Source organism: Haemaphysalis longicornis, unplaced genomic scaffold, assembly GCF_048455015.1.
Source record: "Haemaphysalis longicornis isolate Haplotype H1 unplaced genomic scaffold, Haemaphysalis longicornis Haplotype H1 scaffold_9, whole genome shotgun sequence".
NCBI lineage: Eukaryota > Metazoa > Arthropoda > Arachnida > Ixodida > Ixodidae > Haemaphysalis > Haemaphysalis longicornis.
The window spans coordinates 56,961,396-56,984,769 of NW_027526460.1; the positions used below are offsets into that span (position 1 = coordinate 56,961,396).

The 23,374-nt window shown below is 51.7% G+C and overlaps 4 protein-coding genes across 4 annotated transcripts in view; 2 read left to right on the top strand and 2 right to left on the bottom strand.

Moving 5' to 3' along the window:
* The first annotated feature begins 74 nt into the window (after window positions 1–74).
* Ubc7 (ubiquitin conjugating enzyme 7) lies at window positions 75–935 on the top strand. The gene has a single exon (XM_077683045.1). It carries the CDS (start codon window positions 392–394, stop codon window positions 896–898), a length of 507 nt encoding a protein of 168 aa, XP_077539171.1. The 5' UTR covers window positions 75–391; the 3' UTR covers window positions 899–935.
* Ist1 (increased sodium tolerance 1-like protein) lies at window positions 929–2,234 on the bottom strand. Its single transcript, XM_077683037.1, has one exon. The coding sequence runs from the start codon at window positions 2,051–2,053 to the stop codon at window positions 1,004–1,006; it is 1,050 nt and encodes a 349-aa protein (XP_077539163.1). The 5' UTR covers window positions 2,054–2,234; the 3' UTR covers window positions 929–1,003.
* A 97-nt stretch (window positions 2,235–2,331) lies between these two features.
* Window positions 2,332–4,037, top strand: LOC144151877 (DNA polymerase beta-like). The gene has a single exon (XM_077683038.1). It carries the CDS (start codon window positions 2,469–2,471, stop codon window positions 3,474–3,476), a length of 1,008 nt encoding a protein of 335 aa, XP_077539164.1. The 5' UTR covers window positions 2,332–2,468; the 3' UTR covers window positions 3,477–4,037.
* LOC144151862 (midasin) overlaps window positions 3,498–23,374 on the bottom strand; it is a 142,035-nt gene continuing 122,158 nt past the window's right edge. The window contains exons 67-75 of the mRNA XM_077683018.1: window positions 22,165–22,609; window positions 20,860–20,995; window positions 19,355–19,552; window positions 17,400–17,567; window positions 14,394–14,618; window positions 11,312–11,600; window positions 8,067–8,177; window positions 4,479–5,680; window positions 3,498–3,709 (exon numbers count right to left, since the gene is read on the bottom strand). Of these exons, the coding sequence (XP_077539144.1) occupies window positions 3,533–3,709; window positions 4,479–5,680; window positions 8,067–8,177; window positions 11,312–11,600; window positions 14,394–14,618; window positions 17,400–17,567; window positions 19,355–19,552; window positions 20,860–20,995; window positions 22,165–22,609 (2,951 nt within the window). The 3' untranslated portion in view covers window positions 3,498–3,532. The remainder of the gene's footprint in view (window positions 3,710–4,478; window positions 5,681–8,066; window positions 8,178–11,311; window positions 11,601–14,393; window positions 14,619–17,399; window positions 17,568–19,354; window positions 19,553–20,859; window positions 20,996–22,164; window positions 22,610–23,374) is intronic.

The window sequence follows — 23,374 nt, forward strand, 5'->3', positions numbered from 1 at the left end:
GATTTACAAAGAGTGCCTCCGTTATTTAGCGTTAGTGCGTGCTGTCCTCTTGCGGCCTCATTTCCTCTACGGGGAAGTGGTCGGACAAGCTTCCTCACGAGCCAGGGTGTGCGTCGTTGGCTCGTTGGCGTCTCGCGGTTGGGGCCGCCCGCCAACTTAGCTTGACCAGACGAAGCCCCGCCGGTGGCCCGAGACGGGCGAAGAAACGGAGACGAGCGGGTGACGAAGCGGTCGCCGCCGAACGAGCGGTTGCAGCGGCAACAGGCGAGCTCGTCTACCGGCTGTTTACGTGCGAAAGCTTCCGCCGCTCGGTGGAGGCCAAGCCCCCAGCACCTGTACGAAACGGGCATCACCACCGTGGTCCTGGCTTCGTGAGACTCCAAACGCCGACATGGCCGGATCGGCGTTACGCAGGCTGATGGCCGAGTACAAGCAGCTTACTCTGAACCCGCCCGAGGGGATCATAGCGGGGCCCGTGAGCGAGGAGAACTTCTTCGAGTGGGAAGCCCTGATCACGGGACCGGAGGGCACCTGCTTCGAAGGCGGCGTGTTCCCGGCCAAGCTCACCTTTCCCCCGGACTACCCGCTCAGTCCGCCCAAGATGCAGTTCACCTGCGAGATGTATCACCCAAACATCTACGCCGACGGGCGCGTGTGCATCTCGATCCTGCACGCTCCGGGCGAGGACCCCATGGGCTACGAGTCGAGCGCCGAGCGCTGGAGCCCCGTGCAGAGCGTGGAGAAGATCCTACTCTCAGTCGTTTCCATGCTGGCCGAGCCTAACGACGAGAGCGGCGCCAACGTGGACGCGGCCAAGATGTGGCGCGAGGACAGACAACAGTTCAATCGAATCGCCGACCGTCTGGTGCGCAAATCGCTCGGCATGCTCACCTCCTGAATGCCCCCAGACAAATAAATTGCAGCAACATCTCGAACGGAGTCCTTTATTTCACGCACAGCAAACGAAAAGCGAGCTAAGGGAAGAAAGTGGGTTAGCGTCTCTTCACTTCCTCTTTTTGAGTTCCTCGAATCGGCGCGTCAAATCGTCGAAGTCGAGCTCGTCCTCCTTGGACGGTGGTGGCTTCGGCAAGCTGCCCGTGGGAACCGAAGGCAGCTCTGGCAAACCGCTCACTGCACTATACGGAGGGAGGCCTTCGTTAAAGCCGACAGTGTGCGGGTTGAGCGGGAACGAGGGCCCCACCGGAGGTGCTTTCGGCAAGGGCGGGGGCCCGGGGTAATCCATCATCTGAGGCGGGGGGAACTCTTGCTTGGGCGGCAGCGGACTCGGAGCTCGGAAGTCGGGTCCCGAGGGGGGCGCCAACGGCGGTTTCGTGTAGTCCGGTCCGGTGGGTCCCATGGGTGGCGGCGCGTAGTCGGCACCGGCCGGCGCGCTGCCGGGCATGAAAGGGGGGTAGGTGTCCGTGACGAAGCCCGGCGGCCTGGCCGTAGCGCCCAGATCGATGAGCAGGGGCGGAGGCGAAGCCTGGTCGCTCGGTTCCTCCAAGACCGACTTGTCCGGCTCGTACGGCACGTCGTGGCTCTTGGCGATCTCTATCAGGTACTGTTCGACCAGAAGGCGCGGCGGAGCCTGGACGCTCAGCTTCTGCATCAGCTTGGGACTCACCGACTGCAGCCCGTTGTCGCGGGCCGCCTGCGCGTACGGCTTTCCGTACTTGATCGCCAGCTGATCGGCGACGGCCTTCAGCTCGGCGACGTCGGCCTGCAGTCGCGGCGCGACCCAGATGAGACTGGAGACGGCTTCGGACAGACCTTCGTCCAGTGTCTTCATCTGCTGCAGAAGACCGAAGCGGGCCAGAAGTAGGTCGCAGTAAACTTCCACCAGCTCCATGGCCTCTACGAGGTAATCCTCCCGGATGATGTGTTCGACGCGGATCCTCGCTCTTTCCGTCTTTCCGTTGGCCAGATGCTCTGCGATCTCCTTGCGGGCTTTCTGCGCAAGCTCTGTCTTCTTGCGTTCAAGCAGCTTCAGCCGATTTATGGTCAGCCTCAGGTTCGTCTTGAGCTTGGCGTAGTTGGGCCCCGCGGTGAACATGTCTGCGCCGGCGTCACTACTTGCAGCGCACAGAAGAACTCACTGCCTTGTTTGGCAGTACTAATTGCACTTTCGACAGTTGTCAACTCACTACAAACAGGCAGGCAGTCGCAAAACTGCGACAAAGCAGCGAGATACCCCGCCCCTGTCACCCTATGACAAGAGAATTACGCTAGTATTGCGACATCTAATTGGCTAGATAGCCGGATGAAAATGACTCATCTTCGGCAACAGTTTTGGCTTTGGTAGGCTCCGTTTGGCTTGACGCCAGACAAAAATTTTGTTTACATCCTTCTCTCGCAGGTGTAGGCGGTCGTGCGCAAGGAACTTGGAGCAATATCTGCTATTTGTGAGTGGATCTTGTGCACTTAATTCCCAGTCTCACTCCTTTCACTCCTAATTTAACTTGTCCGACATGGGGAAAAAAAAGTGGAGCGAGACCGGCAACCCGAACCGCGATATCAGCGAGTTTTTGAACGAATTGGCCGACTACGAGAAGAACATAACGCGAAACATCTACAAGAGCAACGCCTACCGCAAAGCAGCCGTAACGCTCGAGAAGTTAGAGAAGAGGGTGGAGAGCGCAGAAGACGCCAAGGCGTTGCCTGGTATCGGCGCGAAGATATCGCAGAAGATCGGGGAGTTCCTGCAAACTGGCAAAGTTGCAAAACTAGAGAAGATCCGCGGCGACGAGAGCACGAGCGCGATTCAGGAACTTACGCGTGTTTCTGGCATTGGGCCGGCGCACGCAAAATCGCTCTACGACCGAGGCATTCACAGTATCGACGATCTGCGAAAGAACCAAGACGGCCTGACGGAGCACCAGAAGATAGGCCTGCGTTACTTGGAAAGCTTCGAAAAGCGCATCCCCCGGGAGGAAGTGGGCCTGCTGGAAGCCCGAGTCGTCGACGAATTGAACCAGTTCGACCCCGACTACCAGGCGGTTGCGTGCGGCAGCTACCGCAGGGGCCTTCCCACCAGCGGCGACATCGACGTGTTAGTGTGCCACAACAGTTACCAATCGTCCGCCAAAAAGCCGCCGAAGCTGTTGGCTCGCCTCGTCGAACACCTCCGCAAGGTGGGCCTCGTCACCGACGTGATGTCTCTGGGAGAGAGCAAGTTTGCCGGTGTGTGCCGTCTCGATGAGTCGCACCCGCACCGACGCATGGACATCCGCGTGCTGCCGCAGGACCAGTTCTTTTGCGGCCTGCTCTACTTTACAGGCAGTGACCTGTTCAACCAGAGCATGCGTGCGCATGCCCTGCAACAAAACATGACGCTCAGCGAGTACGCCCTGCGTCCAATCGGCTGCACGGGCGTTCCGGGCGAACCCCTGCCCGTCGAGAGTGAGCGGGACGTGTTCGACTGGCTCGGACTGCCCTACTGGGAGCCACACAAGCGCAATGGGCCCCTCGGAAAGTGAACAACACAGGGACACAGCGTGTGAAGTCGGGAATGATGTGGCACATATTGGGTTTATTAGGCTCGCACAACCAGTTCAAGCCACTGGCGCAGTGCTTCCCCAAGGACTGCTGGCATCGAGGCAAGGTCTCGGAGTAGGAGATAGAAGGGGAACGGGAAGCGCTCCATGTAGCTCCGCAGCTTCACTTGACCCGAAGGCCCAAACTCCGGCTGCCGAACCTCGAGGATGGAGTCCTGCAATGGTGGAAAGTGCGGGACTTGTAGTGACACTGCCCTCGTGTAATGCAACTGATACCAGCTGGTTTTACTAAGATGAGGAAACGAGACGCCAAACTGCACCTCATCACAGCCTAGTCAGCAATGGGTCCCAAGCTTCGCAACACAAGGGGCGGCCCTTGTTACTTATATTGTGGACAGCTTGCCTGTCCTAAAGCAGATTTTGCTGGGGCAAGGAGGAGGAAGCAACTTTAACAGAGACCAAAACTGATGAAAATTCTGGTTGCATGACAGAGGGAGGCCTTGAAACAAGGTTTTGTCAAATAAAATGACAAATGATACCAAATTTTTTCTGGCGACATATTCATGCTTTGGAGGAGCACTAAAGGCTGAATAATTATTTGTACCTCTTTTGGTTTAAGCTGGAGGCCAACGGAACCTTGATAAATACAAAATAAAGCTGGCATTTGTCTTTCCCACATCCCTTCCACCTTTCTGTGAGATTACAGAGCAGAGAAAGAGAGAAGACTTTATTGAATAGAAACGTTCCGGTGGCGCTGATGGCGTAATGTGCTTAGCCGGGCCCTATTTTCATTTCTACATGATCGTCACCATTTTTCCGAGTGCCTCTTCTCGTTGGTCTTCACTTTTGTCCCAAGGATGGGAGCCCAATCATGAAGGTTTTCTTTGACGTTATCAAACCCCACCCCTTGGCGAAGCTTTTCAGGGAAGAGACCCTTCAGCTGGCGGCTGTGCGTGTGTGTGTGTGTGTGGGGGGGGGGCTCACCTTTCCCCCCAGGCTGTCCAGCACGACGAACACCATGAGCAGACCCTGTGAGTGGGCTTTGCGCACCGCACTGGCCACGTCCCCCTCGCTGCAGATGCCCCGGCCATCCGAGATGATGAGCAACAGGCGCGCAGTGTCCGGGCCGGGCGGCAGCAGCTCGGTGGCCGCCCGCAGCAGGGGGGCCACGCGCGTTCGCGTCTGCTCGAAGCTCAGTGCCCCCGCCACCCGGGCCCCCGCCTCCCGCGTCCACGGCTGGCCCATGGGGTGCAGCACCTGGACCCGCTCGCCAAAGCTCACCACGCCGAGCTCACCGGCCTCGAGCAGGCTCAGCGCCTGGGCGAGCAGCGCCAGCGACTGCAGCGCCAGGGGCCCGCTGGGCACCATGCTCAGGGAGTCGTCCAGGGCCAGCATCACGCGGTACTGCCGCTGCGAGGGCTGCACCCGCCGCAGCCAGATCTTGTCCTTGCGCAGCTGGCTCGCCAGGTACGCAATCACGCGCCGCATGCTCAGCCGCTTGCCCGTCCGGAAGTCGCCCCGCAGCCGCGACGCCTTGGTTGGCTCCAGCACCAGCCGCAGCTGCTCGCACAGCTCCAGCACCAGCGGAGACACGCTTCGCTCTGCCGCCTCCCAGGCTGCCCACGACCCCGGCTGCGTGGCGGCGGCAGTCTCCCACTCGGCAGATGGCGCCGCATCCTCTTCCATTTCGGCCCCTTCCACCAGCTCCGGCTGGGTGTGGAAGCTGGCATCTGGACCCCGCTCCACGTGCATTGTCTCTATGACGGGCCCCGGCTTCTCCGTCGTCTCCGCATCCTCTACGATGCCGGTCTTCCTGTGACCCGCTGGCGGCTTTTCCGGCGGGGCCTGGTCCTCCTCCATCGCTTGCTCTTCCTCCTCTTCCTCCATCAGCTGGTCAGGCAGCCTCTCCTCATCCGGGTTCTCCACCCCTGCCTGCGCCTGTTCCGCGGTAGCTGCATCCAGGGCGACTTCGTCATGTGCCTCTTCCCCTGTGATGTGGCGGAACACCTCGGCCTTCTCCCTCTCCCTCTGCTGGCCTTCCTGGTCGGTGGTGCGCAGCCTGTGCGGCTTGGCCCCCTCCGGCTCAGCCGTGGTGCGCTTCTCCGAAGTCTTCAAGGGCACCGGCTCTTGTTCGCCGTGGCTCTCCTGGGTGGGGCCAGACCCTGAGAGGCCTTTCGATTGGCCTCCTGCAAAGAGAAAGACGGCACGAAGACACGAATTGAGCCAGCTCTGGCAAGGGGCAACAGACAAAATGCAGTTCGCCACTTTCACACACCACATTACCACAACAGTGAAACCCCCTCCCAGCCTTCTTCTGCACAGCACACTCTCCCCGTAACTAACCATAACTACAGCCCTGGTTCAGCAGTCAGCTTTGGCATTGAATGTGCAGGAAGAAAGGAACCAACCCCATTTCTTAGGCACCACCGACAAACCTCCCCACTAGCAGCCCTGTGCTTTCTCGCTTGGTTAAAATGCACAAACAGGTGCTCAACCCTTTGATGCCCAAAACTTTGTTTGCTTAAGATTGTGAAAACTTTTGCGATCTAAATGGACTCCAGACATCACAAATATGACTCTAGAAGAAAAGTAGCTTTGTTGGGACAAACACAATAAGGGGTTGCTTCTGAGCAACACCGGGCACTTGCTGCTCCTCATATAAGTTGAACAGGAACACTACCTTGATCATCTAATCGCTCATTTTATAGTTCAAGTTAAGACCATAAACGTTAAGTTTGTATTGTTATCATTTGTAATAACAACAAAATTGCACAATTTCGTTCACCTGTCACAAGACCATCGAGCTGCCGGGCTGGATGTGAATTGACACGCATAAACTAGTCTGATTTGCTAGTGCACAAAAGTACGTGCTGCCATGTCTGAATTTTCGAAGTCTGGGTACCTTTGCCCGTCAACAGGGGCGGTATTCTCGTGACTGTCCCTTTTGAAAACGTCCCTATTGAGTCCCTTTCACCGTGACGTACTTCCGGTTAAGCAGTGGGCGTTGGCAGTAGGTTTGTTGCGCTTGCGTTACGTCGCTTCCGGTTTTTTGCTTTTAGCCAATCAGGGCTCGCCAAAAGGGACACTTTTGAAAGGGACGCAAAAGGGACAAAACTCGAGAATACCGCCTTAGATGGCATTAAATGTAGAAATAACTACAAAGTGTGGGAGAAAAAACATTGTTGGGGTTGTTGCTCCCAAGCAGCACTGGGCATCAAAGGGTTAACAGCCATGCTCCAAAACCACAATAGCTGGATTCCCAATAAACGAGCCAAGGTGTGACACAGTTTGCATGCTTCACCCATGCCTTTAGCAAAGTGATATCACGCCGCAGTTTGTACAGAAACGGTAAAAACGCATTCTAACTTTGCCATTATGTTCCACAGTATTGTTGTTCAGCTGTGTTCCAACCTTTCTTGTGCTCCTGGTGTGCGGTGTGCCTTGGGCCAGTACATGAGCCACACACATGGTTTTAAGCTGAAGGTGGCGCAGCATACGTAGAAGTGTATGGAAATCGCATGGCACGGTGGCGCTTCAGTGTCGGCCAAGTGCGTGAACGCTACTGGCAAAAACAAGGTTTGGGCGGTGAACAGGGATTGCCACGTGTCTCGTGGGCCCACAGAAGGGAAGTTTCCCGGTGTGGGAAAAAAAGACTTGGAGTGCCTTGACAGCACGGAAGACGATGCGCTGTGGGCTGACGACAAATGCGAAGCGGCAAGCGACTTTTGTGAGGAAGACAGCTTCGATGGCGAGTGGGGGACCACTAGCATGTTGTAAATAAAATCATTATATAACTACCTATGTGTTTTTGCTAGAAAGAAAAGGCTTTGACAGTGCTTATCATTTTTATTGTATCAAGTTTAAACTTTTAAAACTATGTTGTAACTTTTTTTTGCATAATGAATCCTCCCCCAAATTTGTGCTGAATTTTCTGGGAAAAAAAACAATGGCTTCATTATGCGAGTAAATACAGTAGCAGTCTACTCTGTGATTTTATTCACCATTGGCTGCACTAAGCTGAGGCTACTTTGTGACTTGCTCCATACGTTCAGGCCGGCAGTCGGTGAAAAGATCAGCAATTCTTTATTATATAGCGTTACGAAGCCCCTAGAGAGTTTGAGACAGACTGCCCTGCACAGTAGACAAGAGTAATATGCACTGCATGCATACGCCACACTACTTCAGAAGCTTAATTGAAATACGTGAAAGTACTTTTAGTGCTTCTGCAGCCATGCTCCAATGTCATAAGTAGAATGGCAGCACAACAAGTAGAGTGCTAATAGTAATTGTATTCTATGTTTCCAAGAATGAAGCCCTGATGTTGGTCACTGATTCAGCTAATCCCTGCTTGCCTAGCACAAGTTATTTAGGCACACTCAAAACATCGCTCCCACTTACCCAGCATGACTGCTAACGGCATACACAAGTGGTTAAATTGAATGTCTCAAAATGAAAACGGGCAAACGAAGAAACAATGATGAGCAGCCTGCACGACAGGGCGAGAGTCAAGCAGCGACACAAGCACAGTCGTCACCTGGGGGGCGGTGGAAGAGGCGCGTTTCAGCAGCTCACCTTGGTCGGGCGTTGCTTCCTGCTCCTGGGTGTCCTCGTTGGAGGAGCCCTGTTGGGCACTCCCAGCGTTTGCCCCCGTGCCGGCATTCTCAGACTCCGACGGCGCCTCACCTGACGGGAACGAGGGAGGGGGAGGGTGGGGGGGCGTGATGTTGGGACTGTTACCAACATAGCCAAAGTAGGCCACACACACACAGACGTGAGCCATTTAGAGACTGGAGTGTGGCAGCTGGAAAACTATTGTGTAATAAAAAAAAAACATTCAACTAGAAAGAACTAGCCTTGGTAACAACCTCAGCCTCATCCCAGTTACAAAGAGACTTCTTTTAACCAAAGAAAATCGCAATATTGAAAAGCTTTCAAGTTTTTTGCTGCATGGCATAACATAGGCCACCACTAAAAAAACAACATTGTCAGCGTGTTACTCAAACTTTGGCATTCTCTTAATGTGATAAAACAGTCGAACACGGATATATCGAATTATTTTCTATATCGAACAGTCTGAACATCCCCTTGGAAATCCCATGCAAAATTATAGCGCTGTTGACCGCGTGTATTGAACTCTTGATCCTGGACACGTTCGATATATCGAACGCTGCATGCGCCCCAAGTGCCCCTCCCAGTGCGCTTCTTATGGGATGGATGCGATGATGATGGTGACTTCTTGCGAGTGCTGCCGCACTCGGTTTCTGGCATTTTTTCTGCGCACTTCAGCGGTTATTAGTGCTGGATCGTGCAGGGGTACCTATATGGCGTGGTGCATGATTTTGTCCACAGCCCGCGTTTCGGAGCAATGGTCACGGAAAAAGGGAAAAGTTTGGATTTAGAACAATTTTGTGTACTTTTAACGCAGAAGAAGAAGCAAGCGATTCTTAGATTTTTTTTCATGTTAAATAAAGTGTGGTGATCATTGCGCTGTGGCTCGAATTTACCATGCTGTGAGGCCAAATCGGCAAGGTACCGCTTGTCGCGACTTTGAAAAGCTCTCAGTGATGTGCGGAGTTTGCAGATACGCTTCAGATAGGCATATTTCATTTTTCGAATTATCGGTATATCGGACTATTTCATAATCCCCTTGGAGTTCAATATATCTGTGTTCGACTGTACCTCTATTACTTCTTTGAAGTTTGCGATAACACTGGTATCATTGCTATCAGGGCAAAGCAGTCTTTCTAATGACCACTTGTAATTTGCCTTCATGGCTCCTTCAACCACAGCTGGCTTCAGAACAGAACATTTCTTTTTTCCTACCCCTGCTCATGCATTGCACATGTGGACAAATGCTATTGCTCAAGTAGCCAAGTGAGCTCAGTGCTCCCACACAAGCAGCTGCATGCATGTCTTGAGCAAAGCCTACAAAACAGAGCAAAATTAGGGCTGAGAAGTACAGATGGGGGATGGGATTACTGACAGATGGAACTGCAGGTGTGGACCTTTCAGCATGTCATCGTCATTGTCATCACCAGCCTATCTATGCCCACTGCAAGGCAAAGGCCTCTCCCATTAATCTCCAATTACCCTGGTCCTGTGCTAACTGCGACCAATTTATCCCCGCAAGCTTCTTGATCTCATCTGCCCACCCAACTTTCTGCCGGCCCCTGCAGCGCTTTCCTTCTCTAGGGATCCACTCTGTTACCCTTAATGACCAGCGGTTATCTTGCCTTCGCATTACATGCCCTGTCCACGTCCATTTCTTCTTTTAATTTCCACTAATGCGTCCTTAACATGCGTTTGCTCCCTGACCCACTCCGCTCTCTTCTTGTCCCTTAATGTTACACCTATCATCTTCCGTTCCATTGCTCGCTGAGTCGTCCTCAGTTTGAGTTGAACCCTCTTAGTGAGCCTCCGCTTTCAGCATGCACCGTCTGTGAAATCTACCAACAGCTGGAACCAGAGCAAGCTTCTCCAGCACCCCAAGGGAAACATATTGAGATGCACGAGCAAAGGTTCTGACAGCAATGACATAACTACTTTGCACTGTCACTATGTACAGCATTTCTCCCCCTTTCCTGCCTTGCAGTACGCTCAACAAATGCAGTATACCAGCCATAACGTTTTCCAGAAATCATGGCAAAACATTATGAGCTCCACACGGTCCGCATTGTCCCCGTCCTCACTTCCCCCTGAACTTGGGCCACAATAAGGCAAACGGAAAGTGCCAACATGGCCAGACCAACTCTTCATTTTATTCTTACATGCAAAAACCACAAAAAAATGCCAAACAACTCGGCCTATCTACTGTAAAATTCCGAACAAGCATCCACACCCGGCTGATCTACAGCCTTGGAACTTTAACTGCCCCAAAATTTCCATTAGTCATCAGCTCTGGCACTTTACCCCTCTTTCCCCTCCCCCTCCCTTCCAAAATCCACTGCTAATTTCAAATTTCTGTGGTGTTCTGAAAAAGTGCCGCCGCCCCCCCCCCCATGTTTCACATGGTCTGCACCCCAAAATCCACAGCACCCAGGCAACACTGGCGTGCCATGGCCAGTCTATAATCCTATCCAATCCAATCGTAGTTGGCAGCCAGATAGCCTGATGTCTACACGCCATTTCTTGTTTTTCTCTTGCTGGTGCCGTTTTTTTTGGCGGCAGCATGTGCTCAATTTTGTTGCCAGGGCATGGGCCACTGTACCCGAGGATACTGTGGCACGGTCCTTCAGGGGCTGCGGCATAAGCAACGCACTGGATGGCTCAGAGGAAGGCAACCTGCCTGGTGGACTGGCAGATGTGGGAGCCAGGGCATCAGGAGACCGGGGCAGGCTTTAAGCAGAATGCTGCAAGCTTTTCTTTGGGACTGACCCAGAGGAGTCTTTTGAAGGTTTTGAGAGTGACGACTAACGTTCTTTGGCAAAATGTTAAGTGCACGTGCACTCCGCGTTTTTTTTTTCTTTTTCTTTTTTTCTGTCGGGTATCGTTGCCGCCGCCATGTTGAATTTTGGTGTTGTTTTGGGATAGTGGACCCTCCCCACATTGCCGGTGATCTCGACTTACCTGCAGGGGGGCGCTTGCTAGGAATTTTACGTTATTCTAAAAATGGACAAAAACTCAGTGAACTACCTGCATGGTGTCATTACCAATGAAAGGTTGCAGAAATATTTAACAGCTTTTGCCATTGCTTTCATAATGCGTGAAACCTTGGCTTGGGAACTGAGGGGGGCTTGTGCACAAGAGCATTGTCTGAATCCGTTTGATGATCGCTGGGAGCTCTCCCATGGGGCCCCTACAGCAGCGGCAGCACTCACCGGCCATGTTGTTCTCGTCCTGCATGTCCAGTGGAGGTGGGGCCTGCTCTTCTGGCGCCCCTTCCTCCTTGGGGCCAGCAGCGTCCTCCTCCTCTGGAGGCGCACTCTCGGCCGCCTCGTCGGCGTCTGTGCTCTTGCTGTCCTCCTCCGTGGGCATATCTTCTATGTCGGCCAGGCTCAGGTCCTGGTTCTCCTCGGGAGCGTCCTCGGTGGCCTCCTCGGCGTCAGAGCCCAGCTCTTCACCTTCCGGAAGCTGCATGTCTTCCGGCAGGTCCAGGGGGTCGGGCTCCTGGAAGAAGGGAGGGAAGGACGCAGGACAAAACGAGCACAGCTGATCAAACAGATCCGCAACCCGATCGTCAGCAGGGCCACACTCCGGGCCTTCTTTCAATCAAATGCTCCGTGTACGATTGTTCAGTGAGAAAAACCTCAGCTCGGCAGTTTCTTCCTTATCAACAATTCAGGACAAAGGAAGGTGTCCAGTGTTCTGTAAGGCAAGTTAACTGCATCTACTGCCCATGCTGGATACAAGCAATGGCTACACCAAGCGTAGCCTTTGAACAGTTTGAGCGGAAATGACGCTGACTTCACACACAGGAGAGCACATCAATTGGGCACAATAAACAGTGTTTCCGATCACAGCTTTCGATGTAACCACAGCTTACCCTTCAATATTGCTACAGGGCCTTGCAAGGCACGAGTGCGAGAAGGGTGTGAATGCCGTGGCTGCAAACGGGTTGCACGAGAGCAGAGAAACACACATCTGCTACTGGTAAAAACAGGAGCGCTGACTGGCAGATGCAAGAGCGGGTGGCAGTTCTTGTTGGATGGTAGTTTGTTTCCCTGGTTAGCAGACACATTTATCAGGTCGTGTACTAGGTAATTTTGCAGCTGCTGTGACTCCCCATTAACCAGTCAATGCAGCCGCAGCCCTTAGGGTGGGCTCACAGTGCACTCGCATTCCTCTGCTGCGTCACTATACACCTGCACAGGTGGGCCCAATTTTCTTAATTCTGTCGCTGCTGACAGAGTTTCATACAATAACAACTAGAGGGGAAACTGGAGCTAGTGTCAACGCGAACATGGCAGCGGCGCTTACGCTTTAATGGGAATGATGGGTAGTTCTGGAACCGGATTGCATAGGATCGAAACGGGCCTTTGGCTGCGCAAATTGCGTTTTTTGACAAAAAAAAAAAAAAAAAAAAAAGGCTCTTATTGCCCGGTTCTCCGTTTACAAATTACATGGCGAACAAGAAAGTTAGTGACGAAAAACCGGTTTTGTATGAAATAAAATGGCGCGTTTAAATAAAAAGCAGTTGAGGAGGTTTGTGGAGCAGGTTTGCCGTTTGCCGCCAACTACAGCCGGACATGGACTTCTTTAAAAACTACTTGTAAAAAGTTTCGGCGCTGGTGGTTTGTAATAGGAAGAGAAAATATTAAGTGACATTCATCAAGCTGCGTTCCTATCAGCCGCCGCTACTGCTGGTCTACGCCGTAGGAGCCGGCGTTCGCACGGAAGGTGTAACTCTTCCAAGCGATTCGCAACTGTCGTCAGCTTCGACAATACATTGCTCTGCCGAATGAGCAGCGCCTCAACTCCTAATTCGCAGACAACTTCGCCGCACAGAGCGCCATCATTTGTGTTTTCGTACTTGCTGTGCCGGCAATGAATTGATAACCCACCCAATTTGCAACTCTGGTTATAAAACATTCCACTCAGGGCGGTGTCAGTGCGCGCGGCATGCAGTTCAAGGAGAAACATATTTTTGATAGGTTCTTCCAACACACCGCGTAGGCAAATGCGTTCATGTAAATCCAAAATGAAAATGAAACTGCCTGCAATCCATAGTAACTTCCGCAAGCCATCGAGCGCCAATCTGAATCCAGAACTACCCTTCACGCCCATTGAGGCATGCAATTGCAGCGCAAGATTTCTCTCTAGTTGTTATTGTATGAAACTCTATGGCTGCTGATTATGACGGGGCCATAAAGAGAAAATACGAGTTTTGTATGACAAAATAGACAGCTCTTTCCGGGCAAGAAAGATGCCAATTTTGTCACAAACTTCAAAAGAATGCTACAGATATTAGAGAGTTATAGCAGATCGGAGAAGCAGTCCTGGTACAGTACCCGGTACACCTGCGAATACGCACAACCAGTTTTTCCGCCCCTGCGCGTGCGTAGTAACGGCCGTCACCTACCAGGTACCGTACCGGTACCGATTCTCCGATCTGCTATAACTCTCTATTAAGCTGCACACTGTGGAGTGATCTTAAGGTGAAAAAGGCTAGGCGGTAGAATCACTGAGGGCATAGAAAAAACTAGTGTGGACGTTACAGGACTAATTCCAAGCTACCGCATAGATTAACTACTGGCGACAGCCCAGCCACTTTTCAGCACCGCCTCTAAAACATCACGGAATCTTGTTTGTGCGACTAGTGGCAGCCAACCAAAGCCATTGCCAAAAAACATGACTGGGCGACTGTAGTAAGGCCTCCAGTTCCGGTTGCTCGTATCACTTGAAAGCTAATGTGCAGTTAACACACTTATCACTATGTTTTTAGTACTGCCCCATGTATCACATCACTTGTGCCCATGTTATGTCCATGTGGAACGAACTTGGCAAGTTTTTCAGTATATCTTGCATTTTTCTAGTTAAAAAAATGTCTTTTGTGGCTACAATAAGGCTAAGTGAGTCGCTAAAGGCTGGCTATTTCAAAGTGAACGAAGTTGTATTTTGTCTTCATGGCCCCGTTGAAGGCATTGTGACAACAATATGACCAGTGTTCCTTGAAAGTGGGAAGTACGACTACCCAGAAGGAGCCATAACTGAGCATCACAACTTGGCAGACGACGGCTGGTTTGCCATTTTCTCTGTCGTCAAGCAGGCCACTGACTGAACAGGTGGCTCGGAGGGCTGGTGCTGCACAAGAAAGCCATTTTCCCCATGCAACCTGAATGCGGAAGTGCAATGTGCAGAGTGATCTCTCCCTCCCTCCTCTCACACACATGCACGCACGCCTGCACATCCCCCAAACACGACACCCACGAAAACAAAGGGCCCACAAAGCAGCCCCCCTACCTCGGGGTTTGAGCAGTTGGGGTCGGGCGGGGTCCCCTCGGGCGGTTCAGCAGGGGCGTCGTCCTCGGGCCCCATGGGCGGCGGCTGCTCGCTCTGGGGTGCCGCAGACTCGTCGCGGGCCCCCAGCTCGGGCTTCTCCTTGCAGGCCTCGCCACTGGCCCCCTCCTCCTCCTTCTCGTCCCCGGCCACGTCCTCGGGCTCATCGTCGTCCTCCTTGTCCCACAGCTGCGCAGGGGGGAGAAGGGGCAACGGATCGCACCACGTCAGGAATGGCCGCCTGCTAGACAGCCTTCTTTGAGACCTGCCACGTGGTACACTGGGCAGGCAGCCCGAGTGTGCAAGCTAACAAACAATGCCAGGACAAACGTGCTCAAGTTTTCTTTATCTGAGTGGAATGATCTGCCCATATCTGTTATCAGCTGCATAGTTGAAATCGATCATTTGGAAAGTTGAAGTGATGTCTCTTTGTGATGATGATGATGATGTCCTCAATATTTCGGCACATACCCACAAGGGGGGATTGGCCAGGGCTAAACCGGTTAAATACGTGGGGATTTCAAAATACTTATTCCCGGAAAGAGGCTGTAAAAGTAAACTTAGTTGTGAATGAAACCCGAATTACCCATTAATCAGCACCGTTTAGCAATTCAAACGACCTGAGGCAGAAAGAAAATTTTGAATGCAATTATATATATCCCTTCTTGCAAACCCCAGCTTTGATGCGCCAATAGATAATATAAGTGTTATCGATAAAGTCAACCCCAACCGCTCAATCGGCTCCTTCAAAAACAGTTGTCTAGCTGTTGAGAAACGGCGACAGTCGGGAAAAAAAATGTTCGATTGTTTCGAGGACCTGGCACCGCACACATAGTTCTGTAGGTGAAAGTTCTGATCTGAACAGATAGAAATTAAGCCTTGGAACCCTGCAGCGCAGCTCGGTGAAGGTCACCTCGCATTGCCGAGAGCCACAAAAATGAACATTCCACCCGAACTGTGTGTGTGTTCTTTTTCTTTTTCCTCTGTTGCTATATTTTTACCCTATGTTGTCAGTGTGTTACAGTGCAGTGATTCTGCCCCCCCTGCTTGGACCCCTTGTGGGGTCTGCAGTATGTCATAAATAAATAAAATAAATAACTGAGCGGCAAGCTCAGTGAGGGCGACACAAGCAGTTAAGATGAGCTTTCTCTCATTTTTGGACTTCTGAGAAAGCAGGAGACTAAGAATGCTGCAGGTAAGCCTACTGTTACTCAGAAGTGGTGATACATTTAAAAAAAAAAAAAAAAAGAGCCCCATTTAGGCACACCGCAGAAGATATTCCTTCCTCAGACAAATCCTGCTCATGGTTTCTCAGCAGCTCAGTTGGGCCCGTTGATGGCCCCACTTCATGAACGATGAAGCTTCCCTCGGGACATAGAGGCTTAACCCTTTCTTCCTTGGGTGCTATTCTCGAGTTGTGGAATTTTCCGTGAATTTGACCCCTTGACAGGAAGCTTCTCCTGATTGGCTATAAGATTTGTCCCTTGCTTCTGGGTGTTAAATGTGCTGAGCTGAGTACCGGAAGTATGTAGACAGGCAACCAGAAAAAAAGGCCTCCAGTCAAGATAATTCATAAAAAATTTCACAAGTTCAGAAAAGCACACCGAGTTTCACAGACCCGTGTTTACTCTTGGCTTGACTATATAAAGGCGTAATGCAATAAATGTCCAAATATTCAAGTTTCCAATCAAATTGCATAATACAATTGAATACAGTAAGAGCTTGTTAATTCTAACTGCAGGGAGATTCCATCTCAGTTCGAACTAATGGAAGTGAACAACTACAGTACACTGCAATTAGGAAGAAGCAAGCAGGGCATGTCAGTACTCTGCTTGAAAAAGCCCCTGATTGCAGCCAGCTGCTTTTTGTCCCCAAGGGCAGAAGCATCACACTTCTTTTTGCTTTAGAAGCACTTTTTGCTCTAACAAACACATGTAGTAGAAAGCCTCATCTTGGCCTTCTCGAAAACTAAAAAAAGAGACAGGTGGCATTCCACCTGGCCATTGCTACTGAGCAGACAGGCACACTATGCTTCATCCTCGTCCTCGTCATTGGCAGAAACAGGTTCTACGCTTCTGACCTGAAATATGATGCCCTTATCTGTTAGCACACCCCACACACACCACTATGTGCTCGCAGAGAATGCATCTCCAGAATGTTCGCCATGCAAGCTTTAGATTGTGTTACCCTATGTCGCCTTCTCCGTTCTATGTAGCTTCGTGTGTAGGCACAGGGCGCGTTTCTTTGCCCGTGCGCCAGGCACCAATATGCCGGTGCAGTGGTGCATAGTTCGAATTATCCGTGGTGGAACCTACTTGGGTTCGCAATAACAGGTTTACTTCTAAGGAGGCTTGGCTGGACCAAATGGTGCAGTTAGAATGATCCATAATTCAAATTACTGCAGTTCGAATTAATGAGCTTTCATCGTATTTCAATTCTAATTCCTAGAAGACAAACTCACAACATGCGACATTTACAATCCCTACTTCTTTCAACCTGCACCACAGTCCCACGTGTGTAGTCTACTTGATCCCAGTCAAACTGCCATACACTTACCACCACAGTACAGAGCGCTATGCATTCACTGTTTACTACACCTAACAGGTGCATGTAACACTTGACAAACTACCCGCTGCATCAACCAACCAACGTGAGTGCACAGTCGGCATTAAGAAGCAAAGGCGATGCAACCTGTTGCACTTCCTGCCAAAGCAGTGTCACACAAAACTTGCAGGCACACCCGTGCTTTCTCTTTGCTTGGTAAAAGCTGGCGTGAGCCTTTTTTGGAACTTCGTGCTTCCAAGCCGAGTCAGTGGTGGATTCCGAGTGACCTCTACAGGGGTAGAACGGGGTGTATTCATTACGGCAAGTTTACATTACTTTGACGAGCCTGTACCACACATCCAAGGTTGAGAGGGGATGTGCTAAGTGTAATTTCCAAACGGAGCTGCCTGGAGCAGCAGACAGCACCTCTTGGTCCAGCTCTTGGTCAGCTTTAACGTCTCCCATCTGGTCCTCCAGCTCCTCGTCCTCTTTGTCGTCCTCGCTGTCGCTCTCCTTGTCGTCACCCTCACCCTCCTCGGGATCCTGGGCGACGGCATCAAAGTCCTCCGACATCTCCACTCCATTCTCTTCCTCCTGCAGACAGAAGAAAGAAGGGCACGTGCATGAGCTCCTCTCCGAACAAGGAAGAAACAAACTGCACAAGGTTCCTGTGCAAGAGCAAACTAGAGGCAGCGACAGTTGCGCAGGGAAGGTGAGTAACAATGAGAAAATATCGGACTTCACATTCAGATAATTGATTTGGGATCGAAGAGAATAGCAACAATCAAAAACATTGAATTCTTCTTCAAAGTATTCCAATGTTTGAAAATACGAATAAGCACTTGCTGACAACCAGTTGAAGCTCGCCTTAATAAACTCAGCTACTCCCCATATTAACTCCAAGTAATGCTGCGCTAAACAAACACGCCCAACAGGTCCTAGGTGTCAGATATATAGCACTTTCAGCTTTTCTGTACCAGTACCAATGATAGGGTTCCCCTCATTGCACCAGCATTTGGCAGGAGAGGGTAACTGACAGCTTCAACTGGCTCTTATGCTGCCGGAGGATGGAAGGCAGCGACCACTTTTTTTCGTCAAAGGATTGTGAACTTTTGACATCCTTTAGGAATAATATCTTTTTTCTTTTTTCGTATTTGGGACACTCAGAAGGACTACAAACTTGTCAAAGTTTGCAAACCTGCAATGCCATGAGAAATCTTTCTTCTTGATACGGAGGAGCTAATGCCACGGCGAAGTTGCAGACATTTATAACACAGCAGTCTGAATGCATTGTCTTTACGACTTACACACTCTTACCAGAGGTCACATTTAAACGTAGGTACGAGATGTTAAAAATGAAATCTTCGGCTTGTGCTCTTAGCGGATCCTACCGTCAAATTTCTATGCAGCATGTGTGCTGCAGTGTAGGTGTTCACAATGTAAAATTGATGCAACTCGCCAGTACTGAGACTGCAGCCCATGCGCAAAGGGTTGCAGCGGAAGAGCCATGCCACCACGCCAGTAGCCATAATTTCAGGGAACACCTGAGATATTCCAAAAGCCCGGCCAAATTTTCTGTGCCTTGCACGTATGTCCATGTGAACAGCTTCCTTTCTAAAAATTAAGAGTTTATGATGTGGATACTTGTGACGTTTTTCTGTTGTCTCTTATGGGAAGCGCGGCAACAGGTGTGGCATCAGGCAAATTCTGTGGTAAAACCCCACAGGCATTAATGAAAGACGAACGAGGTGCACAGAGCTTTTGTTGCCCGATGGTGCGAAAGTCCGTCGTCTGCGCTTCGCAAAACTTTGAGCGTGTGAGTGGTGTTATGGCACAGTTCCAATGAGCAAGATCATCTTAGCTCCCACGTGATCCCCCTGCCTCACTGTGCAACAGATATAAAAAACCGGAGGACGCCAGTAGGGTATGTTTTGGTTCTAGCAATGCACACAACCATGGGGCTCGGACTGTGTAAATACCGGTTGAGTCTCTACAACGCTACCAGGCGTCAAGAAAGGCGAGATGAAAAACGGCGTGCGGGTGCCCCCACAAGTATGCCCCATGGCCAGAAGTCCCCACACATGGCAATTCATTTGAGGAACGGCAGGATTTCTCTGAGTGAAGCATAAACACAAGGCTGCACCAATGCACAGAGTGAGCTTTTAGATCTGCAATGCTTGTCCGCCTTGTTGTTCGTTACACAACTGCCATTCTTTTGTTCTCCCCTTTTTAGCAATATGTGTCGCCACGTGCGCAACCAACCCAGTGACCAAACGAAGAGGGTCCACAACTTGTTCGCACTTAATATCCTGAACACTTTGTGGGTTGTTGTGTACGAGAGGCGCAGAAAGATGAAGGGGCCACCCCAGCCAGCCTCTCACCTTGGGCCGCTCCTCCTCAGCGTCCGGCTGCTTCTTCTGCTCGCCTTGCAGGCCCTCGAGCTGGTCCTCGGACTCGAGCCGGTCGCTGACGTCCTTGGCGCCCTGGCCCTCGCCCAGGCCCCCGTCCTCCAGCTCCTGGAACTCGGGGGCTCCTTCCCGCTCAATCTCCTCTCGCCACTCCTTGGGCACGCACAGGCCCTGTGCACAAGGACGAGGAGGCCACATCAGGGCCCATATCCTATAAGTGGGACAATGATGCACTGGTAACCAGCGACAGCACCAAGGTGCTTATTCAAAGACACACACATGCACACACTGCTCTTTGTGCAGCCACAAGCTGGACAGCACGATGTACGGCCAAATAGTGCACAAAGGTTGCACCCTGCTGCTTGAGTTTGGCATTGCGGCAACATTACTAATACTGAGCAAGCGCTTTTAACAGTGGTTAGACATCCAGAGGGCTGTTATGGGCCACATCTATGCAGATTTGTGAAATCGGCTTTAAGGGTTCTTTTCCCTATCTAACCAGAGTGAACAGGTTTCAACTCTCCAAGTGTAGTTTGTTGAGTTCAATGTTTGCAATTTTACGAAGTTCCCAATTTTGCGAAACAACTTTCAGGCCCACTAACATTGCAGTATGGTTAAGCTTTAACCACTGTGAAGGGTCTTGAGCTTATCCAATCTTAAAAAAGCCGCGAAGACAAGATACAAGATCCATTCATAAAACAGACTGACTTATCCGGATCAGCATAATGCAAATTTTATTCCAAACTTTGAACAAATAATCTAGGTATTGAAGCAGTAATGACGCCGCAGCCGCCTTCTTATAGAGTTCTTGTGATGTCACGGTACCTTGTTTGTGTGACCGCTGACTGCCAACCAAAGCCAGCAAGCACCAAGAAACAAGACTGGGCAATTATAGTGGCGACTCTAGTTCCGGTTGATCACATCACTTGAATGCTAATGTGCAGTCAACACACTGATAGCTGTGCCATTAGTATCTCCCCCTATTGCATCATTACTCACGTTAAGGGGCACGAAATTGATTGATTGTAGGGTTTAACGCGCCGACGCAACGCAGGCGATGAGGCGCGCCGTAGTGGAGGGCTCCGGATTAATTTTGACCACCTGGGGATCTTTAACGTGCGCCGAAATCTCGTACACACGGGCGTTTTTGCTTTTCGCCTCCATCAGAAAAGCGGCCGCCGCGGCCGGGAATCGAACCCGCGACCTCGTGCTCAGCAGCGCAACGCCTTAGCCACTGAGCCACCGCGGCGGGTAAGGGGCACGAAATTCAAAACTTACTCAATAGTATCTTTCTTCTCTCCAGTATTCAAAAAAAAAGGGGGGGCTTTTAGGGCTAGAACAAAGCTGGGTGAGTTTCCAAAAAGCTAGTTCTTTCGTATCAAACAAGGTTGCAGTTTGTAGTCATTGCCCCTTTATTAGGGGAGGAGGAATAAACAAAGCTGTAAGAAAAGGGGGTCAGCAGCAGCGGGCTGGCTTGCCTTCTGTGCGAGGCTGGTGAAGACGGTGGAGAGCACGTGCAGCAGCTTGAGCCCCGTGCGGTGGTAGGCCAGCTGCACGGAGACCAGGTACTGGGCCGCCCCCAGGTACTGCCGCAGCAGGGGAAGCACCCGCCCACTGCGACCAGCCACACAGGCAACACAGGCACTCTCAGCACATGGCCAGGCACTGCTCCCTCATCAAACAGTGCACTCAGCGTCCTCCCAACAGTTGCCTCCTCCTTGGGTGACAACTGATGTTGAGAACAATGAAAAGAACTGCTCTCGTATGCTTTGAACATCCTGAGCTGCCTCCCGAGCAACCACAGACAAGACGTTTGAGTCCAGTGCCAAAACCGGGCAGCTGTGCATAGGACTTCCCTTTTTGGACGTCCGAATGAGATGCCGTTATGCATGAAAGATCGCACATGTGCTTTGTATGCAAGATGGTATACTTGTTTTGGGAAGGGGAAGTTGGCAACAGCAAGAAGGTGATGATTCCCAATATTTGCCCTTGTCAGTTCAAAGCCTCACAAAGGTTGCTGGTCAGAATAGTGTTACTTCTCATTGAGGCACGAGATATCGTTCAGGTGAGGACAGTGAACGTCCCAGCTGGCTGACAGAGTGCCCCACTTTCACAGAGCACCACCAGATGACTTGCTAACCGTGCCAGGTCTGCACTAAGCACTCTCTCTATACCGTTCTGCACAGAACATGCTGCACTCTGAAGACTTCTTCTTTTTTTCGGAAGTTGCGTGTCCTTTGGAACTGCACATTTGTAGCAGTTGTGCTGCTTCCGTACAGTGCCAAAAGAATTCCAGTGCCACGACTAGATAGCTTTACAATATTTTACTGAGATTGAGCAGGCTATGCTGATGAGTGCAAGCCAGCTGTGCAATCAAATGCAGTCTCTTTACTGACACTTCACACAGACAACACTTTGGAATGGAATAATTCCCTGAACAACAAAATGCCCACTGCAAGCAGCCTCGTTTATATTGTCCCGCTTCCTTCGTGCACGCTGGCCTTGAAAAACAAACGAGTCCTTCAAGCTACGAGTGAACAAACAACCCGTGCACTGCAGGAATTATGGTATTGCACTAGTATTAGGCCCTCTAGGGTACCAAGTCCCCATTTCATTTCCCTCCCCTTTACTTGCAGTATGCTGCATTCCCAATACACTGTGGTTCTGCCCTTTCATAATTACATCTAACGAGAAACAAAAAACTGAAAAGCGCGTCCCTCAGTTGGCTGAACACGTCTGAGCCCAAGCGAGCCAGTCACCAGCCACGAGGGAGAGGGCCTTGCCTGCTCTCCCGGCTGGCGTCTGCGTGGGTGCCCTGCCGTGCCAGGCTGCGCACCAGGCGGTGGGCGCACTGGCTGACCCGGGGCAGGTCCAGCTGCTCCAAGGCCGCCTCCAGCCTCTGCCTCAAATGCTGCAGGCTGGGCTGCTCCGGCTGGGAGGGCTGGGAAGGCTGGGTGCCCAGCAGGGCGTGCAGGCCCTGCACGGCCAGCAGCAGGCGGCGCACGAGCGCCTCGGTGGCCCCCGCGCCCTCCGGCCGCTGGGGCTCAGGGCTCTCTGCCCGGTGCCACTCCCCGCACAGGGCCCCCAGGGGATCGGCCAGGCCGCGCAGGCTCACAACGAGGGGGGCGGGCCGCAGGCTCTGGCCCGCCTGGTGGGCGTCCCGCCACAGGCTGCTCAGCCGCTCCACCGCCTCCTCCAGCAGCTCCATGCTTGGGTGGCCCAGCACGCCTACGGGGGGGGATGGGAGGAGGAAGATTCTTGGATGTGCGGTTGTTTTGTTTCTTCTTATGAGGCAGCATTTGTGGGGCCAGCTTCACTAGCCAGACAACCTCTCCCAGTGATAATTCAATGAGATGTTTTACTGTATACTAATGTGTATTAGTCGACCCCAAAAATAAGTCAACTTCCCCGGTTTTGATGTCCAAAGGGTGGGGGGGGGGGGGGGACCACACTGAATTTTATTCCTGCTGTGGATGCTCCGGGCCTAGGCCTGGCCATCACTGCCATCGCCGAGCCAATAAAATAAATTATTAAAAAAAAGCCAGCTGGTGACATTCAAAAAGTGACTTTAGTTCCACAGCAGTAGCTCCAAGCCTAGGCCTGTTCATTGGTGTTGTCGTCATCGTCAGAGGTGGCTGGCTGCCTCAAATGGTGCCGAAATTGAGCGTTGAAGGCGTCACACACCATGTCGTCGTTAACCCACTCTGCTCAAAGGCAGGCACTTCACACAGCCGGTGGGTGTTTTGGGCTTGTCCTCCTGTTTCATCCACTTGTTGTAGAGGGCTCCAACGTGGTCCTTACAAGGCTTGTTGAGCGATACATCGATCGGATGCAACATTGACGTCATCCTGCCCGGGGTTACCACCAGGTCACATTCCGCGTTGGTCACAGCCTTCTTGCCCCGGTCTGTCACGTGGCCGTGGAACACAAGCATGCTCTGGGGCTTCAGCAGGGCACCAGCCGAAGTCGAAAGCATTCAAGCACGATTTCTTC